The sequence below is a fragment of the Myotis lucifugus genome, unplaced genomic scaffold (assembly GCF_000147115.1).
Source record: "Myotis lucifugus unplaced genomic scaffold, Myoluc2.0 scaffold_348, whole genome shotgun sequence".
NCBI lineage: Eukaryota > Metazoa > Chordata > Mammalia > Chiroptera > Vespertilionidae > Myotis > Myotis lucifugus.
The window spans coordinates 99,455-123,485 of record NW_005871396.1 but is presented as its reverse complement, the minus strand read 5'-3'; the positions used below and the strand labels follow the sequence as shown (position 1 = coordinate 123,485).

At 58.5% G+C, this 24,031-nt stretch overlaps 1 protein-coding gene across 1 annotated transcript in view; it reads right to left on the bottom strand.

Moving 5' to 3' along the window:
• Positions 1-482: 482 nt before the first annotated feature.
• Positions 483-24,031, bottom strand: part of TBXT (T-box transcription factor T) — a 74,339-nt gene continuing 50,790 nt past the window's right edge. The window contains 3 exon segments of the mRNA XM_006109633.1: positions 483-695; positions 5,143-5,296; positions 9,185-9,340. Of these exon segments, the coding sequence (XP_006109695.1) occupies positions 483-695; positions 5,143-5,296; positions 9,185-9,340 (523 nt within the window).

The following is a 24,031-nucleotide window of genomic DNA, read 5'->3' as shown; positions in this document are numbered from 1 at the left end:
CATCATCCCAGGAAACCGTCCTTAAACAAGAAACGCCCCACGTGGCACGTTATTCCGTTTGCAGACACGCAGACCCGGACGGCGGCTGCCCCACTGGCTGGCAGGCAGGTGAGAGCCGTCCAGGGACCCAGGACGGGAAGGAGGCCCTGCCCCTTCGGGCAGGAGGGCTCCTCTTCCTGTGGCCCCCCAGCCCCTCTCATCCGGCTCCTGGCCAGTCCAGGGGGGGGGGGGTGCTGAGCCTTGTTTCGGTTCAAAATCCAGGGGTAGGAACCCCTCAAGGACCCCAAGAAGGAGAGGGTTTCTCCACCAGAGGTTTGAGGAGGAGGAAACATGAGCCCGAGATGGACGATGGAGGACAAAGGGGAACCTGCTGGAGTGAATGCCACAACCCGGAGCACAGGGAGCCCCAGGCTCGGCCCCTCCCGGAACCCGAGGCCTGTACTGACCCGGGCTCTGCAGAGGGTCTGAGCGCCCCTCTAGGCTCAGGCGCTCCGGAGGCCGATGACAGGTGCGGGCTGGGGCCACAGGGCCACACAGATGACAGGTGCGGGCTGGGGCCACGGGGCCACGCAGATGACAGGTGCGGGCTGGGGCCACAGGGCCACACAGATGACAGGCGCGGGCTGGGGCCACAGGGCCACGCGGATGACAGGCGTGGGCTGGGGCCACGGGGCCACGCGGATGACAAGTGCAGGCTGGGGCCACGCGGATGACAGGCGCGGGCTGGGGCCACGGGGCCACGCAGATGACAGGTGCGGGCTGGGGCCACGGGGCCACACAGATGACAGGCGCGGGCTGGGGCCACGGGGCCACGCAGATGACAGATGCGGGCTGGGGCCACGGGGCCACACAGATGACAGGCGCGGGCTGGGGCCACGGGGCCACGCAGATGACAGGTGCGGGCTGGGGCCACAGGGCCACACAGATGACAGGCGTGGGCTGGGGCCACGGGGCCACACGGGAGCACATTTGTTTTCAGAAGACAGCAGCGCACTCGCCAACGCCAGATTCCTTGCTTGTTGTTGTTTTTAAATTATTTTTATTGATTTCAGAGAAGAAAGGAGAGGGAGAGAGAGAGAAAGAATCAGTGATGAGAGTGGTCACTATAAGGAGAGTTTTGCGTGTTTGCACATCTCTGCGATTCTGCCTCGATAGGAGACGGGGGGCGGGGAGGGGGGGCCTCCAAAAATGCCTCATCCTGGAGCCGGCGTGACTGAAGCACCTGGAGACCCTGCCTCAGAGGGACACGTTCCCAAAACACCTTTCATTCCCTTCATTCCCAGTGGGATGGGCTTTTCTCCGCCCTGGGTTTGGAAGAGCCGCTGCCGGAGGAGGCCGCCCTCTGCTGGCCAGCGGCGGGATTGCCGCCGGGAGGAGGAGGCCGCCCAGCGGGCCCCGCCCAGTTCTCCTCATTAGGGCTGGATCCCCTACAGGTCAGATTCAAGGTTTTCGGGGTTTTTTCAATCACGTAATTTCCTCAATGTCAATAATTAAATGTGTTTAAGGAACCAATATTTTGACGTCAGAATTGAGCCTGAGTAAAAAGACTTGGTGCCACTCAAGTTTCTGCAGCCCGTCTAGGCATCCTGTTAGGTTCCTACTGTATATGTGTGTGCGTGTGCACACACGTGTGTTTGTGTGTATGGGTGTGCGAGGGTGTGTGCATGCACGTATGTGTGTGAATATGTGCACGTCTAGTTGTGAATGTGCGTGGAGAGAGAGGAAGAAAGTGAAGTAAGAGAAAGCAGACTAGTGGAGGGACCCTTGTATTTACGTAGAAAGAACTTTCTGCCTGTATTTCTGCCCTGTACAGGCCATCATCTGTCATCACACACGGAGGAGGGTACGGTCACAAATACCATGTGAGGATGAACGCTTTGTAAGTGTTACTCAGGGTTCGGATAAGTTTGCATTCGTGATCCCTCATGAAATAGAGAAAAGCAATTGAGCTATTTCGAACTTAGCAAGAATTGACTTCGTGCCGAAACCGGTTTGGCTCAGTGGATAGAGCGTCGGCCTACAGACTGAAAGGTCCCAGGTTCGATTCCGGTCAAGGGCATGTATCTGGGTTGCAGGCATATCCCCAGTAGGAGATGTGCAAGAGGCAGCTGATCGATGTTTCTCTCTCATCAATGTTTCTAACTCTCTATCTCTCTCTCCCTTCCTCTCTGTAAAAAATCAATAAAATATATTTAAAAAAAAAAAGAATTGACTTCGTTCACCAATGTCACTAATAATTTGAATAATTTGAAATATTCCACCAATGGTTCCACCCACTTGCGAGAGGTACACTGGCCACAGCGGGTCTGTTGTCCACTATAGACATCTTATAAACAGGTGAGGCCCTGGGCAGGCGTTGGAAGCGGCAGGGTCAGTGAGCTGTATTTCTGCCCTCCTGGACCGTAAAACCAAAATTACTCCACCCAGCAAAGCCATCATTAAGAATCGAAGGAGCGATAAAGAGCTGCCCAGGCAAGAAGAGCGATGGGACCTCATCAGCACCAGACCAGTGTTACAAGAAATGTTACAGGTCTTCTTTAAGAAGAAAAAGAACGGGGAAATATTTTTTAAAACGTGAATAATAAAATGGCAATAAATACATACTTATCAATAATTACCTTAAATGCAAATGGCTTAAACGCTCAATCAAAAGACATATCAAGGCTGAATGGATAAGAAAACAAGACCCTGACATATACTGTCTACAAGAGACTCACTTCAGATAGAAAGACACACAGACTGCAAGCAAAGGGATGAAAAGGGATATTTCATGAAAGTGGAAACAAGCAAAGGAAAGCTCAGGGGGCAATACTTATACCAGACAAAACAGGCTTTGAAACAAGGGCTATAACAAGAGACAAAGAAGGGCCCAGCAAGTCCACTTCTGATATTTATAGGAAGAAACCCCAAACGGGAGAAGACTCGCATCCATGCGTCCATTGCAGCATTATTTACAACAGCCACGACGTGGAAGCAGCCCAGCCCCTGGCAGAGGGATGGACACAGGGGTGCCTACAGGGTGGGGGAAGTAGGCTTACAGCTTTGAGTACACAAAGCACAGAGTTTATTCTTCTATTATTACTTATTAATTCTTGCATTATTTTCCTTATGAACAACTATAGACCTGCTTTTGTCCCCACGAGTCTGTTTCGGTTCTAGTTGTCCCTCTATTTTGGTTTTAGTGCCGCATGTAAGTGAAATCACATGGCGTTTGCATTTCTCTGACTTCACTCAGCACAGTGTCCTCGAGGTCCCGTCATGTGTGCAGATGAAGGACCTCATTCCTGGTTATGGCTGAGTCACAGTCCGGGGTGCAGGCAGGGGTTTCCAGAGGGGAGGGGCTTCGGAGGGTGGGCGAGAAAGCTGAGGGGGGTGGGCAAACTTTTTGACTCGAGGGCCACAATGGGTTCTTAAACTGGACCGGAGGGCCGGAACAAAAGCATGGATGGAGTGTTTGTGTGAACTAATATAAATTCAAAGTAAACATCATTACATAAAAGGGTACGGTCTTTTTTTTTTTTTAGTTTTATTCATTTCAAACGGGCCGGATCCGGCCCGCGGGCCGTAGTTTGCCCACGGCTGGGTTAGGAAGTACAAATCGGTAGTTAGGGGATAGAAAGCAGAGCACAGGGAATACAGTCGATGACATGTAATCACTATGTGCAGTGTCAGACGGGCACTGCACCCCCGGGGTGACCACTTGGGTTACACAGTGTCCAGTCACTGTGGACACTGGAAGCCAGTGTTCTGTCAACTGTCATTGAAAAATAAAAAATATGTAAAGTCAAAATATAAAACATAAAATCGACAGACATGGGGAAAAAACTTTCCTTATAACAAAACCAAACCCCCGTTTAGGATCACGCTCAGTATCTGAACTTGACTTAAAGTCTTGCCGTAAAGACGAGCTGAAGACGGGTTTCCAGAGGAGGGAGAAGGGAGCGTTGTTAAACTTGGGACCAGAAACCTGGTCTTACGTTTGGATGATGAAATCAGGCCGCCTTTTCCCTTTCTGTCTTGCTGACCAATTCCCTGAAACGCATGCTGTGAAGGAACATGAATGAACAACTAAAAATACACTAGGCTGGATTCTTCTAAAAATCGGTCCTGTGGGAATTCCAAGGGCGCATGTTTTAAACGTCTGCTAAGAACGGTGAAAAGTCCGCTTCTCGCAGAAAACGAAAACGTCGCACAGATACAGACCCTGTGATGACCAGCCGCCGGGGACGGGGCTGAGCTTCGGTCTCCCGGCTCAGAAAACAGCATTTTCTGAGAAAAGGAAGCCTCGCCCGGTTTCTCCGTCACAGGGAACCCGTGAGACAAACGCAAAGGGCCGGGGGCGGGACTGGGGGAGCAGACACCTGCGCCCTCTCCCACTGGGTGGCAGCAGACACACACGAGGAGGAAGGAAGAGGGGGCCCTTGGTCCTGGGCAGTGGGGCTGGCTTTCTAGGCAGGACGTTTTAGGGGGGCCGGCAGGGCAGGTCACCCCACAGCCTCTGGGGTGGCGGCCGCAGCCCTTCAAGTGCCAAGTCCTCAGGGCGGGACCCACAGGGCTGTGCGTGGGCCTCACAGGAAGGTCATGAGTGTGTCGGCCGCCTCCCTCCCCTCCGAACCTGAGCACCACTGTGATGACGTGCCCGGGTCCTGGCAGTGACAGGTGACGTCTGGGGGTCCCAGGGGGCCCGGGGGAGGGGCTCTGTGGAGCGCTGTCCTTCCTGCTGTTCTGCTGTGACCCTCAAGCTGCTCTAGAAACATACAGTGTGTGTCGTCTCCACAGCAAACTCGGCCGCAGGTGATCCCCCCCTGCAGGCCTCCCGCGCCCACGGCTCAGGGGTCCCCGTGGGTCCCGGGCGGCCACCCCTCGAATTTAGGGGAGAACAGAAAGCAGCCCACCCCTCCGCCACCGCCCTCTCTCGTGGCGGCGTCTCTAACCGGGGGAGCCTGAACCGCGCTGGCAGCGGCGCCGTGGGCAGGCACAGGCCCTTCTCCGTCCTGGTGACCGAGGCCCATCGTGTCCCATAGACTTTACGGCCTGAAGCCGTGCTGTCCTGCCCGTTTTAACGCCGGTGAGGGAGCGTCACACAGGCCCTGCAGGCGGCTGGGAAGCAGCGGGGAGTGGGGCCGGCCCGACGTCTCTCACCGGAGCGGCCCGGGCTCGCGTCCATGGCGGGGTCACGGTGAGTTTCAGGATCCGGGGCCCTCGCCCCCCAGCCCTGCCCCGAATGCGGGGCGACGAGGGGGGCTGGGAGGTGACGCGGTCCCCAGGGTGCCGCTCCAGGAGTGGGATCCGCGCCCTGAGGACGGGCAGGAGCACCCGTGCCACGTGAGGACACGCCAGAGGCGGCAGTCAGCATCGGGAGGGGGGCCCTCCCCCAGCAGGACCTGCTGCGCCCCGACCGCGGCTTCACCTCCGGAACCCTGAGAACAGCGCCCATCGTCTCTGAGCCCTGGCCCCGCGCGGACTGACGCCCGGGCACCAGGAGCCCCGGGCGCCCTCACGGGTGCATCCAGAGCAGCCGTGGCTACAGAGGAACCAGCTGCGCCTCTTCTGCCCCACGCGGCTGCAGCTGCCCGTGTCCCCACCAGAGGTGTGTGAACACAGGGCTCCCTGCACCCCGCCCTCGGGGTCCTCAGGCCTGGGGCGTCCAGCCTTCGACCTCCTTCCCACTCGGCCTCCGAGACCAGCAACACGGGTTCATGCCTTAACTCCCTCCGCAGGCAGCCGTGAGCTCCAGAGGCTCAGAGCTACTCCATATGGAGGCCGTCAGCCGCCTGGGCACCGCCTGGCCGCCTACTGCCTGGGCACCGCTGGCATCTGCAGCCCCCACCTACCTCTCTCTCAGCTTCTGTCTCCGGCCACGATGTGTCTCCGAAGGGCGCGGGCCTCTCCCCCTCGTTGGCCGAGGAGATGCCGCGGGGCCCAGCGGCTCTCGAAGACGCACGGCCAGTGAGCATGGTGACCAGGCCCTCTTCCAGGACCTGCAGGGGCCGTCCCGGGATGCGTGGGGGGCCCTCAGGATGCCAGGGAGGCCACGTGGTCCTGGGGACCTGCAGCCCAGGTTCTGCCCCCGCAGCCCCAGCCCCACGACCCCTGAGAGCGGCTCCTGGGAGCAGGTGAAACGCATGGCGAGATGGTCCCTCCGCGCTGCCCCGCGCGGGCAGGTGTGTCTGTGAAAGGCTCCCCGCACCCCCGGGGTTTATTGCCGAACACGCTCCTCAGCAACTAGAAACACCTGAGGCGCCACGTGCGGACTTGAGTTGACAGCGATCGGAGCCAATCCACTGACAGCGCCGGGTTCTCACTGGCTCGTCCGTCCCTTCCCCGGAGGTGTGGGCAGCTGCTGTGCCGTGTGCAGGACACAGCGGGGGCGGGGACAGCCCTGCCCACAGCACGTCGGGTCCAGGAAGAGTCGCAGAGACCGATGCCCCATCGGGGTGCTCTGCCTCGGCATGAAAGAGACCTAGCAGCCCCGAGGCCTTGGGGCTTCTGTGCCCCTGGAGGCCCCCCTGCCTGAGCCTCTCCTGCAACCCAGGCAGCCTTTCAGCCCCACCCCCACCCCCCACTCCCAGCCTCTCCATCCATCCGAGTCCCAAACGGAAGCAATAAAGCTTTTTGCAGAAAAGACAGAACAGCTCTTCCCTACCGGCCCAGCCCGCACCCCTCAGGCTCCCAGCCCGCACCCCTCAGGCTCGGTCCCGACAATGTTGAAAAGGAGGGAAATAACTGAGAAAAACCCGCCCGCGCTCTGAACGGAGCTGCCGGCCCCTCGCCCACAGGCACCCAGCTCCCAGCCTCCTGGTCCCAGTGGGAGGCGGGGGAGCTGGAGGTGGCTCAGTGGATAGAGCATCGGCCTGCGGACTGAAGGGCCCCTGTCGATTCCGGTCAAGGGCATGTACCTCGGTTGCAGGCTCCTCCCAGGCCCGGGCCAGTCGCTGTGTGTCTCTCTCGCTGTGTGTCTCTCACGTCGATGTTTCTCTCTGTCCCGGCTTTGGGAGACGGCGTCAGTAGACTGGCGGGGGGGGGGGAGTGAGTGTGCTGGCTAATCTGGGGGGACACTCCACCCGTGGCTGCCAGAATCGGGTGCTTCTTGCTGCAGAACACGTTCGTCAGCAACTGGAAACACCGGGGACCCCCCACGTGTCTGTGTTTGTGGCTAATCCTCACCCAGGACATGTTTCCATTGATGAGAGGGAGAGAGAGAAACATCGACGTGAGAGAAACACATCGACTGGTTGCCTCCTGCACGCGCCGGACCAGGGCCTGGGCCTGGGAGGAGCCTGCAACCGAGGTACATGCCCTTGACCGGAATCGACCGGGGCCCTTCAGTCCACAGGCCGATGCTCTATCCACTGAGCCACACCAGCCAGGGCCTGACCTGCCACGTGCTGACTTGACATTTAATACCAATCGGATCCAATCCACTGACACCAGCCGGGTCCTCACTGGCTCATTCATCCCTTCCCGGAGGCTGCCCACACCCGTGCAGGACACAGCGGGACCGGGTGGGGGGGCCGCCCTGCCCGCAGCGTGTCCAGCCCGGGAAGAGTCGCCGAGACTGATGCCCGTGGCTGTGCTCTGCAGCGGGAGCTCGGGGGCCTGAGGGACACCCTGGGGGGGCTCCTGGGGCAGAGGCGGGGTGGGCCTGAGCCTCAGGGGTGCAGAGGCCGGGACCCGAGAGGCCCCGTGGCTGGTGTGGCTCCTTCCAGGAGGACCCGGCCCCCTTGGGAGTTGGTTACAAAATCACCTCGCCACCTCCTCGGAGTAAAAATAGCATCCCCGCCGCTGACGCAGCCGGTTGCCCAGCAACCTGGCTGCCCCTCTTTCTGTTTGAATCTCCGGCTGCGCTCATCTCTCATCGGCCCTTTGGGTCACTCGTCAGGGCGGCCTGACACATCCCTGGTAGAGCTAACGGACGTAATGTCACCTCGGTGGAGCCGGGCCCTCCTGCCCCAGGAGGCCGCGGAGGGTGGAGGCTGTGGAGGGCGGAGGCTGCGGAGGGCAGAGGCTGTGGAGGGCGGAGGCCACGGAGGGTGGAGGCTGTGGAGGGCGGAGGCCTCGGAGGGCAGAGGCTGTGGAGGGCGGAGGCCTCGGAGGGCGGAGGCTGTGGAGGGCGGAGGCTGCGGAGGGCAGAGGCTGTGGAGGGCGGAGGCCACGGAGGGTGGAGGCCACGGAGGGCGGAGGCTGTGGAGGGCAGAGGCTGTGGAGGGCGGAGGCCACGGAGGGCAGAGGCCACGGAGGGTGGAGGCCCTGGAGGGCGGAGGCTGTGGCCGCGGAGGTTTCCAGAGACCGGGTCCTCCCAGTGGTCACTCCGAGTAAAGGCATCGGCCAAGGGCGTAAGCCGCCTCTCTCGTGCCCACACGCACCTCACTGGACAAGGCCAGGCGTCCCTCGCTTGCTCCCGCCCTACCCCCACCCCATTCTGAACACCTGCCCCTCTACCCTTGTTTTTTGCTTTATTTCTTCTTAGGACTTATCACTGTTGGTTTATTTTATTTTATTTTATTTTTTATTGATTTCAGAGAGGAAGGGAAAGGGAGAGGGACTTAGAAAATCAGTGATGAGCCGAAACCGGTTTGGCTCAGTGGATAGAGCGTCAGCCTGCGGACTGAAAGGTCCCGGGTTCGATTCCGGTCAAGGGCATGTACCTGTGTTGCGGGCTCATCCCCAGTAGGAGATGTGCAGGAGGCGGCTGATCGATGTTTCTCTCTCATCGATGTTTCTAACTCTCTATCCCTCTCCCTTCCTCTCTGTAAAGAATCAATAAAATATATTTTTAAAAAAAAAGAAAATCAGTGATGAGAGAGGATCATGCATGGGCTGCCTCCTGCACACCCCACACTGGGGATCGAGCCCGCACCTCGGGCCTGTGCCCTGACCTCCTGGTTCAGAGGTCGACGCTCACCCACTGAGCCACCTGAGCCGGGCATTACTGCTGGTTTCAATGTACCATCCTGGTCCTTCTCTCCTCCCCACGACACTGAGCCGGCGGCATCGCGCCCTGGTTTCCTCTCCGCTGTGTTCCTGGAGCCGGGGATCGTGTCTGGCCTGAACTAGATGCTCGTAACCACGTTGGCTGGAGGGTGCGACGTGAGGGGTAGAACTACCCCCTGGAGGGCAGGAGCCACCCAGCAGGGTCGGGGCTCAGGAAGGGCCATGGCCAAAGAGCGGAGACGACACGTACCCGCGGAGACGCAGGCGGTCGGGGTGCCCGGGCGGGCGGCAGCCTGTGCGCTCGCCCCCGACGCTCGCTGGCGAGCAGATGGCAGCTTTTCTTTGCTCATCAGAGTCAAACTGCATCTCAATAAATTGCTGACAAAGTTGCTGCGTACAGAGCTTCCTGCGGGAAGACGCCAGGCAGCCAGTACAGAGGGGGCACACGCTGTATCTGAACGTCTCCTTTAAGAACCTCCTGGGGGTGTTGGGTTTGTTTGTGGAAGTCTATTTGGTTCTGCAAGGAGAAGGAAGCTTGGGTCCTGGTGAGATGAGTTTACTTTCTCCATTTCATATTCCCGTCTATTAGAAGGTCCTACAACGATTGGAATTAAAAATTGAAAAAAAACATTTTTCCAAACCTTGTGGACAAAAGCTAAAGTCCATGGAGAGGGTCACGCCTTACAAAGCAGAAGGGGGTCGGGCACCCGGGTTCCAGCGGCTGCTCAGGCCCGTGCTGGTGTCTATCCTGAGCCTCGATGTGTCATCGGAAAGCGGGGACCCTGGTCCCCACGGCACAGGGCTGTTGAAGGGCGGGAACCGGTGCGATCAGAGCAGCTGGGACCGGGTGGAGGGCTGGCCTGCAGGCTACGCTTCCTCAGTCACTAAAACACACAGCAGCCTCGCTCATCGTGATGTCTTTAAAGGATTTATAAGAGCCGTGATGTTTTCGCCCGGCCGGCGCGGCTCAGTGGTTGAGTGTCGACCTATGAACCAGGAGGTCACAGTTCAATTCCCAGTCAGGGCACACACCTGGGTTTCGGGCTCGATCCCCAGTGTGGGGTGTGCAGGAGGCAGCCGATCCATGATTCTCTCTCATCATTGGTGTTTCTCTCTCTCTCCCTCTCCTTTACTCTCTGAAATCAATAAAAATATATGTACATATTTTTTAAAGAATCATGTTTTCAAAAACTCATTCTTATAACTTTTCAAAACCCAAAACATAACAGGAGCCTTAAACCTCTCCTTCCTAGAAACCGAGCCCCTTATTACGGCGAGGCCACATGGAAACGGAGACATTAAACACGCATTTCCTCCCTGAACGCGCTCAGAGCAAAGGGTTCCAGCGCCGCTCCCACAGCCTTCGCCGTGTCTCAGACGTACGTCCACGATAGAAGCCCTTCTGTTTGCCACAAGGACGTGGGAACCTCAGCACCCCGTAAACTATGACCTCGTTCTATGAATGAGAACCCGAACCCCCCCTCCAGCTGCACCAGCGAGGCGGGCGCGGTCTCCCAGCCAATCCAGTGCCCGTCGTCCCACTGCGGCTGGGCAGCTGCTGACTCGACCGTGAGACACTCAGGCCTCAGAGGGTCTTCCACGAGGCTCGCCCACCCGAGTCCCACAGGGACCGCTGTCCACAGGCATCTCACTGCCCTCCACATCTGCAGCCTGGAGGAGGGAGCCCCCACGTGTGGGAAGGTCACGTGAGGAGGGTGAAGGCAAAGGATGGAGAGCTCCCTCCCGGGCGCCTTAGCGGGAGCTTTCAAATGGCAAGAACGTGCGGAGGGTATCTCTCTGGGAGGGTCTCCCCTGAGCGTCCCCATGGCTCACCCTGGATCACCCCGTGGGCACGAGCGTGTCTGTGCGGACACACAGTCGACCCTCAGGTGTGTGATGTCACCTCTGCACTGAGATGTATCTGTGCCCAACGCAGCCCTCCCGGGCCTGTGCCCATCCGTTCCTTTCTCCACGCCCAGCGAGGAGGAGGAGGTTGGAGTCTCCATTCTTTTCTCCACGCCCAGCGAGGAGGGGGTCGGGTCTCCCTGCTGGAGAGACAAGGCAGCATCTGCCTCTGGTTCCAGTCCTCACACCATCAGTGTGACCGTGTGTGGCCTCTTTAGTGCCACATCGTCCCCGGGTTCATGCTCTTTAGAATGTGCGCTGCTCACGGCTCCCCAGTCTCCGGTGAAGTGCCGTCCAGGGCTTGGCGGAGACACTGCATCCGGTCAGCCTCGCTCAGGGCTGGAGTTACAGAGCAGCTGGCCGGTGCTCAGTGGGGACCAGCAGCACAGACACTAAGCAGGTGTCTCCAAACAGAAACACTCACAGAGCAAAGTGACTCGTTGATCATTGGATGGAAACGCGGAACCGGCAGCTGGCAGGAACCTAACCCTGTGTTTCCCCCGAGAGCACGGGCTCAGGGCTCACCAATCGGTATTTGGGTGACTTCCTGAAGCATAGCTTCCATGGGTGATGAGAAGTGACTACATAGGGAGGTGTGTGTGTGCGCACACGTGTGCATGTATGAACATGGAAACAGGCCTGGGAGGATATCCACACGCATACGCACAAGGGGGTGGGCAGAAGCAGGTGTGCAGTTAGGAGTAGGGAAACCATGTGTTGTACTCCTATGTCTGCTAGTGGTTGTATTATTGATTATTGGCTTGAACCTACTGTTGCCCGCCCGTGTCTGCATGCATGCCAGTAAACACGCATGGGGCTCGATGGCCGGTGGCTGGGCGCTTATTTCTCGACAGGAGACCGCGGTGATTCTATGACCTCTCAGGAGACAGGACGTGGAAACCTAAAGGGCCGGACGGCGTCTGTGCCGAAACTCGCCGGTGCCCCACTCAGGAGGCCACCCTGGCAGGCGGTGGGCCATCGACCTGCCCCGAGCCCAGCTTACAGGGGGCGGGCCTCTCCCGTGGCCACGGCCCTTCACCGGGAGGGCTCCTCTTGGCTGTGGATGACAGCACTTTCCCAAAACGTCAATAATCTAAACATGTGAGGGCCACACATCGCTCTTCTCCAAAGAGTTCACAGTAACAAACTTCAGACCCAACTGCTCCCAACAACCTCCCCCTGGGCACACCCTGTGGGTTCGCAGAACCAGAGAGAAAGGAGCGTTTCCCATGTCAGCGTTCCAGGAGTGTTACCACCCAGCGCTGAGGTTCCCATGGCAACGCGTCCCATCGCCTGGGCGACAGCGATCTTATGATGTCACCGATGAGCTAAACTAACTTAGAAAGCGGAGGGGGGGCCACTGCCTCCTCGCCGCCGCCCCCCCAGCATCGCCTCGCTGCTGGCCAGCCTCAGGGGGCGGAGGCACCCAGGGCGGCCTCCCCGTGTCTTCTCCCTCCCCGGGGCTACGCACTCAGCAGGCCCCTCTGCGTCCCGGGGACTCCCAGCTGCGGTGCTCGTACAGCGAAGGGGCGGCACCTCCAGGGACGGGGGACGCGGAAAGTGTCCTGACACCGTGCCCAGTGGAGCCAGAGCCGCTCTGGGACCCGCTGGTGGTCGCATGACCGTCCACGGCCAGTTTGCTCTCCTCAAACCAACCCCGAGGACACACGCGCCCAGCGTCATTCTGTCCTCGTTTCCGTAAGTGCCCGCGCCCGGGGGAGAGCACCGCGGGCCCGGAGGCGGAGGGGTCCCGTGAGCGGGCAGCTAAGGGACTTCAGAGCCTTCGCAGCTCCCGCCTCCCAGCTGCCCGCATCGCTCACACCCAGGAGCCTCTGACAGGCTGGCTGGTCGTCGTCTTCAGCTCCTCATTCCGGTCACATCCTAACGCGGCCACGGTCTCAGGCAGTCCTGGGGTTGAAGCTCACTCCACCTGGAAAAGGCATCGGACACGAGGGCATTCCCAAAGACACCGATGGCCGTGCCCCTCGGCCCAGACCCGGCCGTTCATCACCATGCGAGCCCCGCGGCCCAGGGGTCAGCTTTGGCACGAGGTGGCGTGTGAGCGTTGCCATGGGAACCTTCGCCTGGGGGTGTGCCATGATCCCACGTGAAATCCTGTTTAGAATGTTGTCAGCGACTGTCGGACTGACGCCAGCCCCTAATCTGCAATCTGTTGGCCCAAACGTGTTTCTGCAAAATCTGCCCATGAGGTTGCAGTAAGACGCAGGGGTGGGCAAACTTTTTGACTCGAGGGCCACAATGGGTTCTTAAACTGGACCGGAGGGCCGGAACAAAAGCATGGATGGAGTGTTTGTATGAACTAATATAAATTCAAAGTAAACATCATTACATAAAAGGGTACGGTCTTTTTTTTTTTTTTTTTAGTTTTATTCATTTCAAACGAGCCGGATCTGGCCCGCGGGCCGTAGTTTGCCCACGGTTGACCTAGATCCACAGTGTGTCCCGCCGGCTCGGTCCTGCGGGGCTCCTGACCGGCCTCCCGGGGAGGGGCCACCGCCTTGCCTTCTCATTGTCCCCCCTAAGGGCCCCCCCCACACACACACACAGGACGTCCTCTGACCTCGTCCACCCCACACTCCACCAAGGAAAGAATGTTGTAGTCCCCACCACCCGTCCCTGCGAGAGAACAGGGCACCGGGGAACGCGGATGTCGCCACGCAGAAGCGGCAGAAACGTGTGATCGCGACGGCCTCTCTGCGCACAGACCTCTCTGCGAGGCTGGATCAGGCGGCGGCGTCTTCTCTTTTCAGATAAGCTTCGTCTTTAGAGCCCTGTCAGGCTCTCTGCTAACTCGATGGGGAAACAGCTCTCATACGCGCCCAGCCCCGCCGTACAGTGCGTTCCTGTCACCAGGAGGCGTGAACTCTCCATCGTCAAAACCTAATCGGCATCTCAGGCGTAAAAGGGGCCGTGCCTCGGCGCATTCTGTTCAGAGCATCCCTGGCACCACTGGCTAAGCTAGGAGCTGAGCTTTCATGTCCTTGATCCTGAAACGGGTGTAAACCCCATCGCCGGCCTGCAGGAGGCGCCAGGGACCCTTCCCACAAGAACTGCTTCGCTGCCCGCAGTGCCAGGAGGTTTACGAGGCTGTGGTAGAACTGCCTGGCAGACGCTCTGCTTTTGCGCTGAACCGCTTCCATCTGAAGACAGACTTACACACTCTGTCCCTAGAGAGCAGCACGAAGCCTGTGTCTTCCGTTGCAACCCAGCGTGGCCCTGCCCTCCGACCCCAGGCCATGCCACCTGGAGCGGCTCCCCCCCTTGGGGCGCCTGGGCCACGGGCACCCTCATGAGCAACGCGGTCTCTCCCCTCGTCCCCGTGGAGGCGCTCGCAGCCATGTGGCGTGGAGAACACAGCCTCCCACCCAGCGAGCCTCAGACTTCCCACCCCGTCCGGCCAGAGCCACGTCCACGGCAGACAGAGTCCTCGCCGACTTCCTGGGTCCCCGCGGAGACCTTCGCACCCAGAGCCTCTGAAAATATCCCCTCTTGGCACTTAGCATCCGGAGGACTGAACGCTCTCACCTCCTTGTGCGGCTCTGACCTCACAGTTGGTTCCTCGTTCAGGTCCCAGGAAAACTGTCACCTCCTCTCAGAGGCCAAGGAACGACCCATTGAAGACGGCGTCCCCGCGGCCTCCCCTGCTCTGTGAGCTGTGAACACTCATCGCCACGGACGCTCCTCTGCGTTACTTGTTCCCGTCCCTCCCGCCTGCTTCCACCTCCTAACCGGCCGCACGTCCTGTGAAAGCTGAGACTGCGGCCTGCCCCCAAGAGAGTGTCTGCTGGCTGTAAACGCTGTCCCTCTCGTCTGAACACCAACTGGGTGGGGAAACTGAGTCAGGTAGGTGTCCAGGCAGAGAGCACCCGCGGCGCCGAGGGGAGCGCGTGCCAGGAGCATGCACGAAGGCGATTGGCCCCCACCCCCCACAAGGCTCCCTAAAAGCGCGACGTGGACACGCCCAGACTCGCGGTGCCGTGATCCACAGCCCCGGCCATCTGACCCCGGCTGACCCTCAGCCAGTCAACAAATGTTTACTGAGCACCCGCTTGGTGCCGGGCCCTGGGCGGGGCATTCCCAAGGGCGTGCTGGGGACGCGGAGATCCAAACGCCAGTTTCAAAACAGTGGGCCGAGCGCTGTTAGCGAAATACCCTTGTATAGAGTCCCACCCCTGCCTCTCCCAGAAACATGCCCTGCCCGGGGTGCTGGCGCTCGGCCTGTGGCCTGCCGCCTCTTTCACCCCACCGTGGACTGTGGGTGCTGCTCCTCCACTGGAAACGCCTTTCCTTCCTCCTCACCTTTCCAAACCTGCCTCAAAGGCCACCTCCTCCAGGAAGCTACCCTGATTCCTCACGGACCTGGCTGTGTCTCCTTCTCTGCTCCCCCTCCCCTGACACCCATCGTTACAATATTTCTTATGCTCGTCTCCAAATATGCCTGCATCATTCTAGACTGCTGGGTTTTTTTAAAGACAGAAACGAAATCCTGCTTATCTTCTCAAGCACCTTGCCCAGTATCTGGCCCGTCACACATGTCCACTATTTAATGAGTTTGGACATTCCTGGGATTCCAGACGGCGCAGGAGAAGGAACCGAACAGCAAGTCCATCTCCCAGAGCAGCTCCCTGAAAATGCGTGCCCGTCCGCAGGAAAGAGCACATTCAAAAAACAAGGCACCACTGCCCGCTCTTACAAACATTGGCACCGGCTCGCGTGGGAGGCCGAGGCCGGAAACGGGTTTTAAATAGACGTCATTGAGGACACCCACCCAGCGGCCGCTCCCGGCTGAGGAATTGTCACGGGGCCTGGACGTCCCAGAACGCACAGAAGCCCAGCGTTCATAGAGGGAAATGTACACACGACAGAGAGGTGAGGCCGCGTCCAGAACAAGGCAGCGCGGGGAGAAATCTCGGGGCACCTCCTGAGACGGCGGCAGCAGCTCAGGACCAGGACAGCGGCTCTGAAGAGCCCACAGGGCGGCGAGGGTGGGTACCCCACAGCACGAGGGGGTGACCAGCAGGAACGTGGGGACACAGCGAAGCTCCACGCCACAGGTTTTCCTGCCGACAGGGCACCTGCCTGCTCTGAGGAACCGCGTCCCCTCGCTGTTCGGGGCCTTCGGCCGCACCAACAGGGTGAAGGTCTCGCCTCCGCGGCTTTGCATTTGAACTTGATCTTGTGGCTGAGAAGTGTGGCTTCACCTCCCGAGCGCCTGCACCACGGCTTCTCACAACAGTGACCAGAAGTGACTGCGTGGTTCCCATCCATCTCCACGTCCCTCCCCTCCTTCTCCAACAACTCTGCTCCTGGCACATCTGGCTTTCCTGCCGGCCCCTCTGACCCACAGAACAGGGACCCACCCACGCCATCGCTCATTTGGAAGCAAAGAGCGCGTCCCCCGCAGGGAGCCGGGGCTGAGCCAGGTCTCAGAAAGCAGATGGACCTGCACACGAGACTCTCCCACCCGCTGTCCGCGATGCCCCGCCTCCCAGCCCACGCTGGGCCCCAGCCAGCAGGAGGGCCACACAATAATAATAATCCTATATAATAAAACCCTAATATGCAAATCGGCCAAATGGCGAAGGACTGGTCGCTATGACGCGCACTGACCACCAGGGGGCAGACACTCAATGCAGGAGGAGCGCCACTCAGCCAGAAGCAGGGCTCATGGCTGCTGAGCTCAGCAGCGGGAGCCTCTCCCGCCTCCATGGCAGCACTAAGGACCCCTCGGGGGATGTCCAACTGCCGGCTTAGGCCCACTCCCCGAGGGGTCCCGGACTGCGAGAGGGCACAGGCCAGGCTGAGGGACCCCCAACCCCAGTGCACAAATGTCGTGCACCTGGCCTCTAGTAGTAATAATAATAATAATAATAATAATAATAATAATAATAATACCTTGCTTTTGGATACAACCTTCAGATGGAGAAACATCTCCCACGCGCTCCCACACTAGGGGCTCACCTGTGAGGTACACAGCGCAGGCAGGATTATCTCCAATACATTCGAGTGGAGACATCCACGCAGGTGACCCCGTGACCCCACAGATGGCTGGATCGGGGCTAACACAGCCCGTATGGCTGGGGGTTGTTTGTACAAATTCCAGAAGATCACTTACTTACGGGGACAACGAAGGGGTGTCCACCAGGGCTCCTTCGCCCCACGGGGCAGCGCCGGCTGTGTCCCTGCTGGTCCCTGGGGCCTCAGCGCCCCTTAGGAGCCGAGCGCAGCCCAGCCTGTACCCCGCCCGGCTGCCCACAGGCCCTGGCCGCCTGTCCACTTCTCAAGATGGAAGGGTCCGGGGCACCTGCCTGAGACCTAACAAGACTTCTCTCTGCCCTTTTTTTGGCCAAAGTGCAAGATAAGACATCAGCGAACGTTCAGATTGTGTTAACTGTCGCTTTTTATGGAGCTTCTGCTAACTCGCGGAGTAACTTTCCTCCTATGTCATTCGAACGGTGAGATTGGCACATTCTCTTAAAACGGAGGCGCATTAGAATCTGTCCCACGTTGCACCCAAAATACATTCCACGTTAAAAAAAGAACCCGCCCTCCGCAGACCCTTCTGTCTGTGTGTCTCTGAATAACAGTTTCTTACAACTCATAAAAGAATATTTATGGACGCGTGGGCCCTCTGCTTGTCCAGACGCTCACGGGCTCCCTGGTGCTTGGCACACAGTAGGACTCAATAAAAACGTGTTGAGCGAGCGAAGAGTCAACGGCGATTATTCAACGAGAGAACAGTGAGCAGGCGTTTTGGCAAACAGATAAAAGCCGGCTCCAGCGAGCGGCTGTCACTCCGCAAAGCTGGCTGTCGAGAGCAGAAATCACGATTTTAAAGCAACATCACCCACGTTCTGTACACAGGAGGTCACTGGGCTCGCTTGCTCTGAGCCCACTGGCCTTTAATGCTTGCAACCTGCAGAGTCCTCCCTGCCCGTGCCTGACCCCGGGCCCTGTGCACCAGCCCCTGCGTCTGAAGCCGATGACCAATGTCACGAAGCCAGGCTTCTGCCCAGACCCCGCCCCACAGAGGGCCCAGGTCCTCTCCCTCCTCGCCTCTCCCCCAGACGCACCAGAGCCAACAGCCGGGCTGTGGCACCAGAAGTCCAGACACACTGATTCTCCCTGGACTCTGCAGCGGGCTGGGGGACCCGGGGGCACAACGGGGCCCCTGTCAGCGACTCCAGGTGGAACACCAGGTGGGAGGAGCTCGAAACCAGACCACTGAGGACATGACCAAACAGCCGTGTCATCAAAAGCGAACTTCAGGCCTGGCCGGTGGGGCTCAGTGGATAGAGTGTCGGCCTGCGGACTGAGGGAGCCCAGGTCCAATTCCCGGTCAGGGCACATGCCCAGGTTACGGGCTCCATCCCCAGTGTGGGGTGTGCAGGAGGCAGCCGGTCCATGATTCTCTCTCATCACTGATGTTTCTATCTCTCTCTCCCTCTCCCTTCCTCTCTGAAATCAATAAAAAAACACATTTTTAAAGCGAATTTCATAAAACCGTGGCATAGAATTCATTGACAGTTATGGACGCCCCTGAACAAACTGTAGAACTAGGGTTAAGTCTCCCAACTCAGGTAAAGAGAACATCCATCGCCGTGACGTCCAGGCATTTTCATTAAAACGGCTGTTCTGCTTATAGTTTGCCTGTCTTATTGGAGAACCATGTATTCTGATGAAATGAGTCCATGAAGCTGACGTTGGGTTGAGCTGTTACTAAGCCTGGAGGATTCCAGGTGAGGCCACCAGGGCCCTGGTGGTCACTGGACGGGGAGGTCTGTCCCGGCCACTAGTTCAGGTCCCCAGAGAACCTTCTAGGGACTTCTTCTTGGGGGAGGGGTGATGCTTTTCAAAACACTGGTCCCTGAACCCCTTATCAGGTGCTCACTCAAGAAGTAGAGAGAGAGAGAAGTCAGAGACATTCAAGGTGTGACAACAACAAAAACACTTGGTGTGAATGACTGGTGTGTGTGTGTGTGTGTGTGTGTGTGTGTGTATGTGTGTGTATGTGTGTGTATGTGTGTGTGTGTATGTATGTGTGGTGTGTGTGTGTATGTGTGTGTGTGTGTGTGTGTATGTGTGTGTGTGTGTGTGTGTGTGTGTGTAAGAGCAGGTTGGACACAGTGGGGAAGGGAATTCTGGTTGGAGACTGGAAATGAAGCTTCATTTAGAGAAGGAACCCTCGGCACAGTGGATGCACGTGCGAGAATATTCACCACAGCATCGTGGGGTCAGGAAACGGGAAGGAGCGTAAATGCCCGTCGATGGGGGATGAGTGAGAACAGGAGGATGTGGCACATCTGCGCCGCAGAGGATCACGCAGCCGACACAGAATCTAATCAGATATAACAGCTGACCCGCAAGATTTCTAAGAAGTACTGTTGATAAAACAAGATGTAGAAAATATCTACAATATCCTTCTTTCATAAAACAATAGCACAAAAGCCATATATATATGCTTTTCTCTCCAAATCCTCTTGTTCTTGAGTTCAGGTAGCAAGTTCAGATACACGAGGTTCCACATAGGGAAGGATACCTGCTATGTTCATGTATAAATATTTCTATCCGTAAATCAATAAGCAGTATTATGAAACCCCACATTTTTGCATTTATAAAAATATACATATAATAAATTTCTACACACAATTTTTAAAAATAAGAAATGAAACAGGAGTATTGTTTTAATTTGTATCACTTGGCTCCTCCTGGCATTTTTACTCCTGGACAGTGGAACTTACTTCTCGAACTTATCTCGTTCCGGAAGGATGTTCGAAAACCGAATCATTTACTCCCGTTAGAAATCATGTAAACTGAGTTAATCCATCCCAGGCCCCCAAATGATTCCCTGCTTAACCTTTCTTATATATAGTACATGCCTATTCTACTGTTTAATCTATAACAAACACGTTAAAAAGGAAAATAAATGAAAATTTGACAAAAAGGAAAGGAAACGTTCAGTAAAAATGAAACTTTAACAATAATTATAAACAACAACAAAAGCAAAAAATAATAATAATAATAATAAACCACGAACTCTCCTGAGGTGTTAACAGCGGGAACTGACTCCCATTCCGCAGCTCGCCCTGGTCTGTCCTGAGAGGCTGACCCCACAGGTATGGGCACGAAAGGCCGTCAGGTGAGAAGCGAATGTTCCGGAAGGAGACGGAGAATCGCGCCCTGCAGAAGGTACAGCGCCTGCGCTCCCTCGTTAGACGCTCGGAACATGGCAGGCACCACAGGGTCCTCATGGGAGCCCTCAGGGCAGGAGCCGGTCCTCCCACGGCTCAGAGCCCGGCTGGCAGCCCGTCTCCCTAACTCCAAGGCCCCTTTCCGGCTCCCGGGCCTCCTGACACCGGGTCCCGTGCCCTCGGCCGGCCATGGACAGCAGACAGACTGAGCCCCAGGGGAGCCGCCTGTGCACTGAGCCCTGATTGCGCCCACCTCCACCCCGAGTTCCTGGGCCCTGCCCGGGGGTCACAGGCTCCTCAGCCGCACCCGGCCTGTGCAGGGGGCATGTCAGCCTCGCACCGCCACCACGGCCGGGCCTCCAGGGTGGAGAGTCCCACACTGGCCCGTGAGCACCACACCTACTGCGTGGCCGGGTCCCAGGCGTGTCCTCTGCCCTCAGGACAAGGCCCTGTCGGCCATGAGGGAGTCTTTGGTCTTTCCCTCTGTGGCCGCGGGCCTCGGAGTTGACGGATGGGGCGGACGGGGCTGGCCTGCGCACGCGTGGAACAAGGACGATTGTGTTGAGACACGTGAGTGGACACTCACCACGGGGCACACGGACGGCCTGCAGCCACTGCCAGCAACCAGCCGCAGACAAAGCGCAGTCAGGGCGAGGCAACCACCAGCTTCCGCGTGGAGGGCGGAGCGGCTGGGACCAGCCTGCGGCTCACTCCTCGGCCGGGAGGCGGGCCCTTTCCCTGCAGGAAGGCTGGCACTCTGGGGGCACCCCTGTTCTCACCGGCAGACCCCCCTTCCGGGTGCCCACCCTGCAGGCCGCCCAGCGCCCCGGGAGCACCCCTTTCCCGGATCCAACCCGGCGGGTCCTCCCTGGGGCTCCGATCCACCCCTCCCTCAGGCCATGGCCCGTGTTTTTAAAAGGCTGCTGCTTACTGGGAATGAACTAATGGTTTTCACTTTTCAGTAACCTGCGCAGGTGATGAAATAAGAGAATAAAGCGAATTTTCTCTAAAGTTGGATGCAATCACCCATTTTCCTATGCAAAACGCAGAACTTAAATTGTTTGATTTTTATGTCTTTTCTTTTTTAAATATGTTTTTATTGATTTTTAGAGGGAGAGGGATAGAGAGATAGAAACAATGATCATCAGAATCAGCTGCCTCCTGCACGCCCTCTATTGGGGATCGAGCCCCCAACCTGGGCACGTGCCCTGACCAGGAATCGAACGGGGACCTCTTGATTTATGGGTGGACACTCAACCCCTGAGCCACACCAGCTGGGCAACACCCTCCTCTTTCAGGCTAGACTCACTCCCCGTCCTCACTGCAGCGGTCCGAGCCGCGAGGGCAGCGGGCGACTCCCTCAGTGGCCGGTCTCCTCCCCCTCCAGCCGCTGTCTGCGCGCTGATGTCTGCGTCTGCGTGCGAGTTGACGCCTCACCTGTCACCGCCAGCACCGTGAGGACGGGGCACCGGGCTTTCCCCGCAAACACCGGTCCGATACGTGCCTGTGGCTGCGACCACTGACCGGCCCCTCAGGCTGGCCCACAAGCGTGCGGTGTAAACCTCGTCTCCACCGGGGACTTGGGGCTGACATGCTAACTCGTGACCCAGAAACGCCGCCCGAAATGAAGTCTCCCGCAGCTGATTACCATTCTGTTTTGTTCCCACCTCGACGATAATTACAAAAGATGCTAAGAAGCTGCGACACATTATCCTCCGTGTCTCTGCACCTGCAGGGGCGGGAGCGCCCGTGTTCCGGAAGTTTACCATCCCCTCTCCCTCTGGGGGGAGGGGGGGGCTGCCCGCTCCCCTGCACTCGCCTGTCAGCTTCCAGCTCCAGCGGTTCCATCGAGCCCAGTGGGCCCGCCTGGGAAGGGCCGCCGTCCTCATCCCCGCCCCCCAAGATCGCACCAGACGTGCCGCTCTGAGCCACGGCCCTGCGTGGAGGCCGTGACCTGGTCACGGGTGATCGCGTGCGGGGGACACCCTGGGAGGGAAGCCAGCTCTCAGTGTCAGGCCCGGCAGGACCGGTTCTGAACCTCGCTGGCTCCGTCCGGCTGTTCCTCGCTATCGCTGCGGCCATAGTTTCCGGCGCCCCCTCATTTCAGTGTCGTCCTAGACATGGGGAGCTCACCAGAGCCTAAAGGCAGGGGGCAGGAAACCACCTAAGTCCGGGCTCGGCCGAGCGACCGCCTGGAGATGGGACAGCCCCAAGCCCCGCCCGCGCCAAGGGCCCGGGGCCCCAGGAGGCTCAGGCAGCCTGGCCGCTCTCTGCCCGCGGGCCCTCACTTTGGAAGTCAATCTTTATGCGTATTTCCTCAGGCACGTGGCAGGTTTACGAGAGCGGGAGAGCGGGAGCCCACCGGCGCACTCCTAACTGGAAGGGCGAGGGCTAAGTTGCCCCCGGGTAGGGGCTACGTCCTACTCTGCTAGCCACACCCAGGCGGCAGAACACAGGTCCTTTCTCTCTCCCCTTACTCCAAACCCCCCCCCCCTATATACCGCAGCCCGAAAACGAGGTTGGCGCGCGCTCAACCCCCGTGGAATTGCTTCTTGAGCGGAGTGTCTGCGCCCAAGCTAGCTTGAAATAAATACAGATTCTTATGCTTTTGCATCGAATTGGCTCCCTAATGTGATTTCTTGGGAATCTTGGAATCTGGGCATAACACTAACCAGACGTCGGGTTTTCCATCCGCTCATGCTCTGACCAGCCAGCGGCCCCTCCCGTCCACCAGCTCTGGGCTGGAACCAGCCCCGGAGGCAGCGGTGAACCGGCCAGGAGACTAGAAACACAAGACCTCGTCTCCGAGCCGCTAGAAACCACCACTTCCGCGCTGACTGAAAGGCACTAATTAAAGGTTCGCGATTAGACTGCCGCGGGCTTCCTCTGGCTTTGGCCTTTCGTCCCTCCGTCACCACAAAAGTGCTTTGAACCGTGGAGTCAATGGCCCTCCCCCCCCTTCCAATACCCAGTGACCACACATGAATGTCCACACGTCACTGCTCCAAGGGGTAAGAGAACACGAAACGTTTCTTTGTTAGCTGTTCATTACTTTTTAAAATACATTTTTTAATTGATTTCAGAAAGTAAGGGAGAGGGAGAGAGAAACATCAGTGACGAGAGAGAATCAGGGATTGGCTGCCTCCTGCACGCCCCCCACTGGGGATTGAGCCCACAACCCGGGCATGTGCCCTGACCGGGAACCGAACCGTGACCTCCTGGTTCATAGGTCAACGCTCGACCACTGAGCCACGCCGGCTGGGCTACTTTGGTTTTTTAGGCCCAGGAGTGTGTCTGCCCGCTGTCTGGTGCCTCCTGCCAGGACACGGGCATCAGCCAGAACAGCAAAGGGCCCCTCGGCTCACGGGGAAGGTGAGGCGCTCACCGGACAAGATGTGCTCAGCGGGATGTCAGCTATGGACGGACGGGACCATCCTGAAAGCGTTTCCCCTAAACACGCTCACTGGACTCGTTTAAGAAGCAATTGCTGTTACCGACACCACAGCTAACACCTCAGCGGCCCAGCCCCTCGCCTGGCGCTGTGCTGGGCGCCTCACAGGAGCGACTGTGTTTCTGGCAGCTGAACTCCAGAGCCCCCGGGCCACGTGCTCACCACCCGCCGGCAGCTCCCGGTTCACGGAGGACTCCGGGCCCAGGGCTGCGCAGGGACAGGAGTGACCTGCGCAAGGTCCCCCCAGCCGCCAGGGGCCACCCCCAAACGGCCAGCCCCCAAGGTCCGGACAACACAGAGCCCCTGCCCTTCCCCACCCCACTGAGGTCAGTGCGGGCACATGCCGGCCAGGTCACCCCTCCACCACCCACCCCGTGCCCAGAGTTCACCTGCGCAGGAGCAAAGGGACGGAGCACAGGGGACCATCTAGCAAGACACCAGCCCTGGAGACGATGGAGGCCACGCCCAGCGCGAGGTGCCTGAGCTTCAGAACCAGCCGTGGAGCGGCCGGGCTGGCGCGTCCCCACCC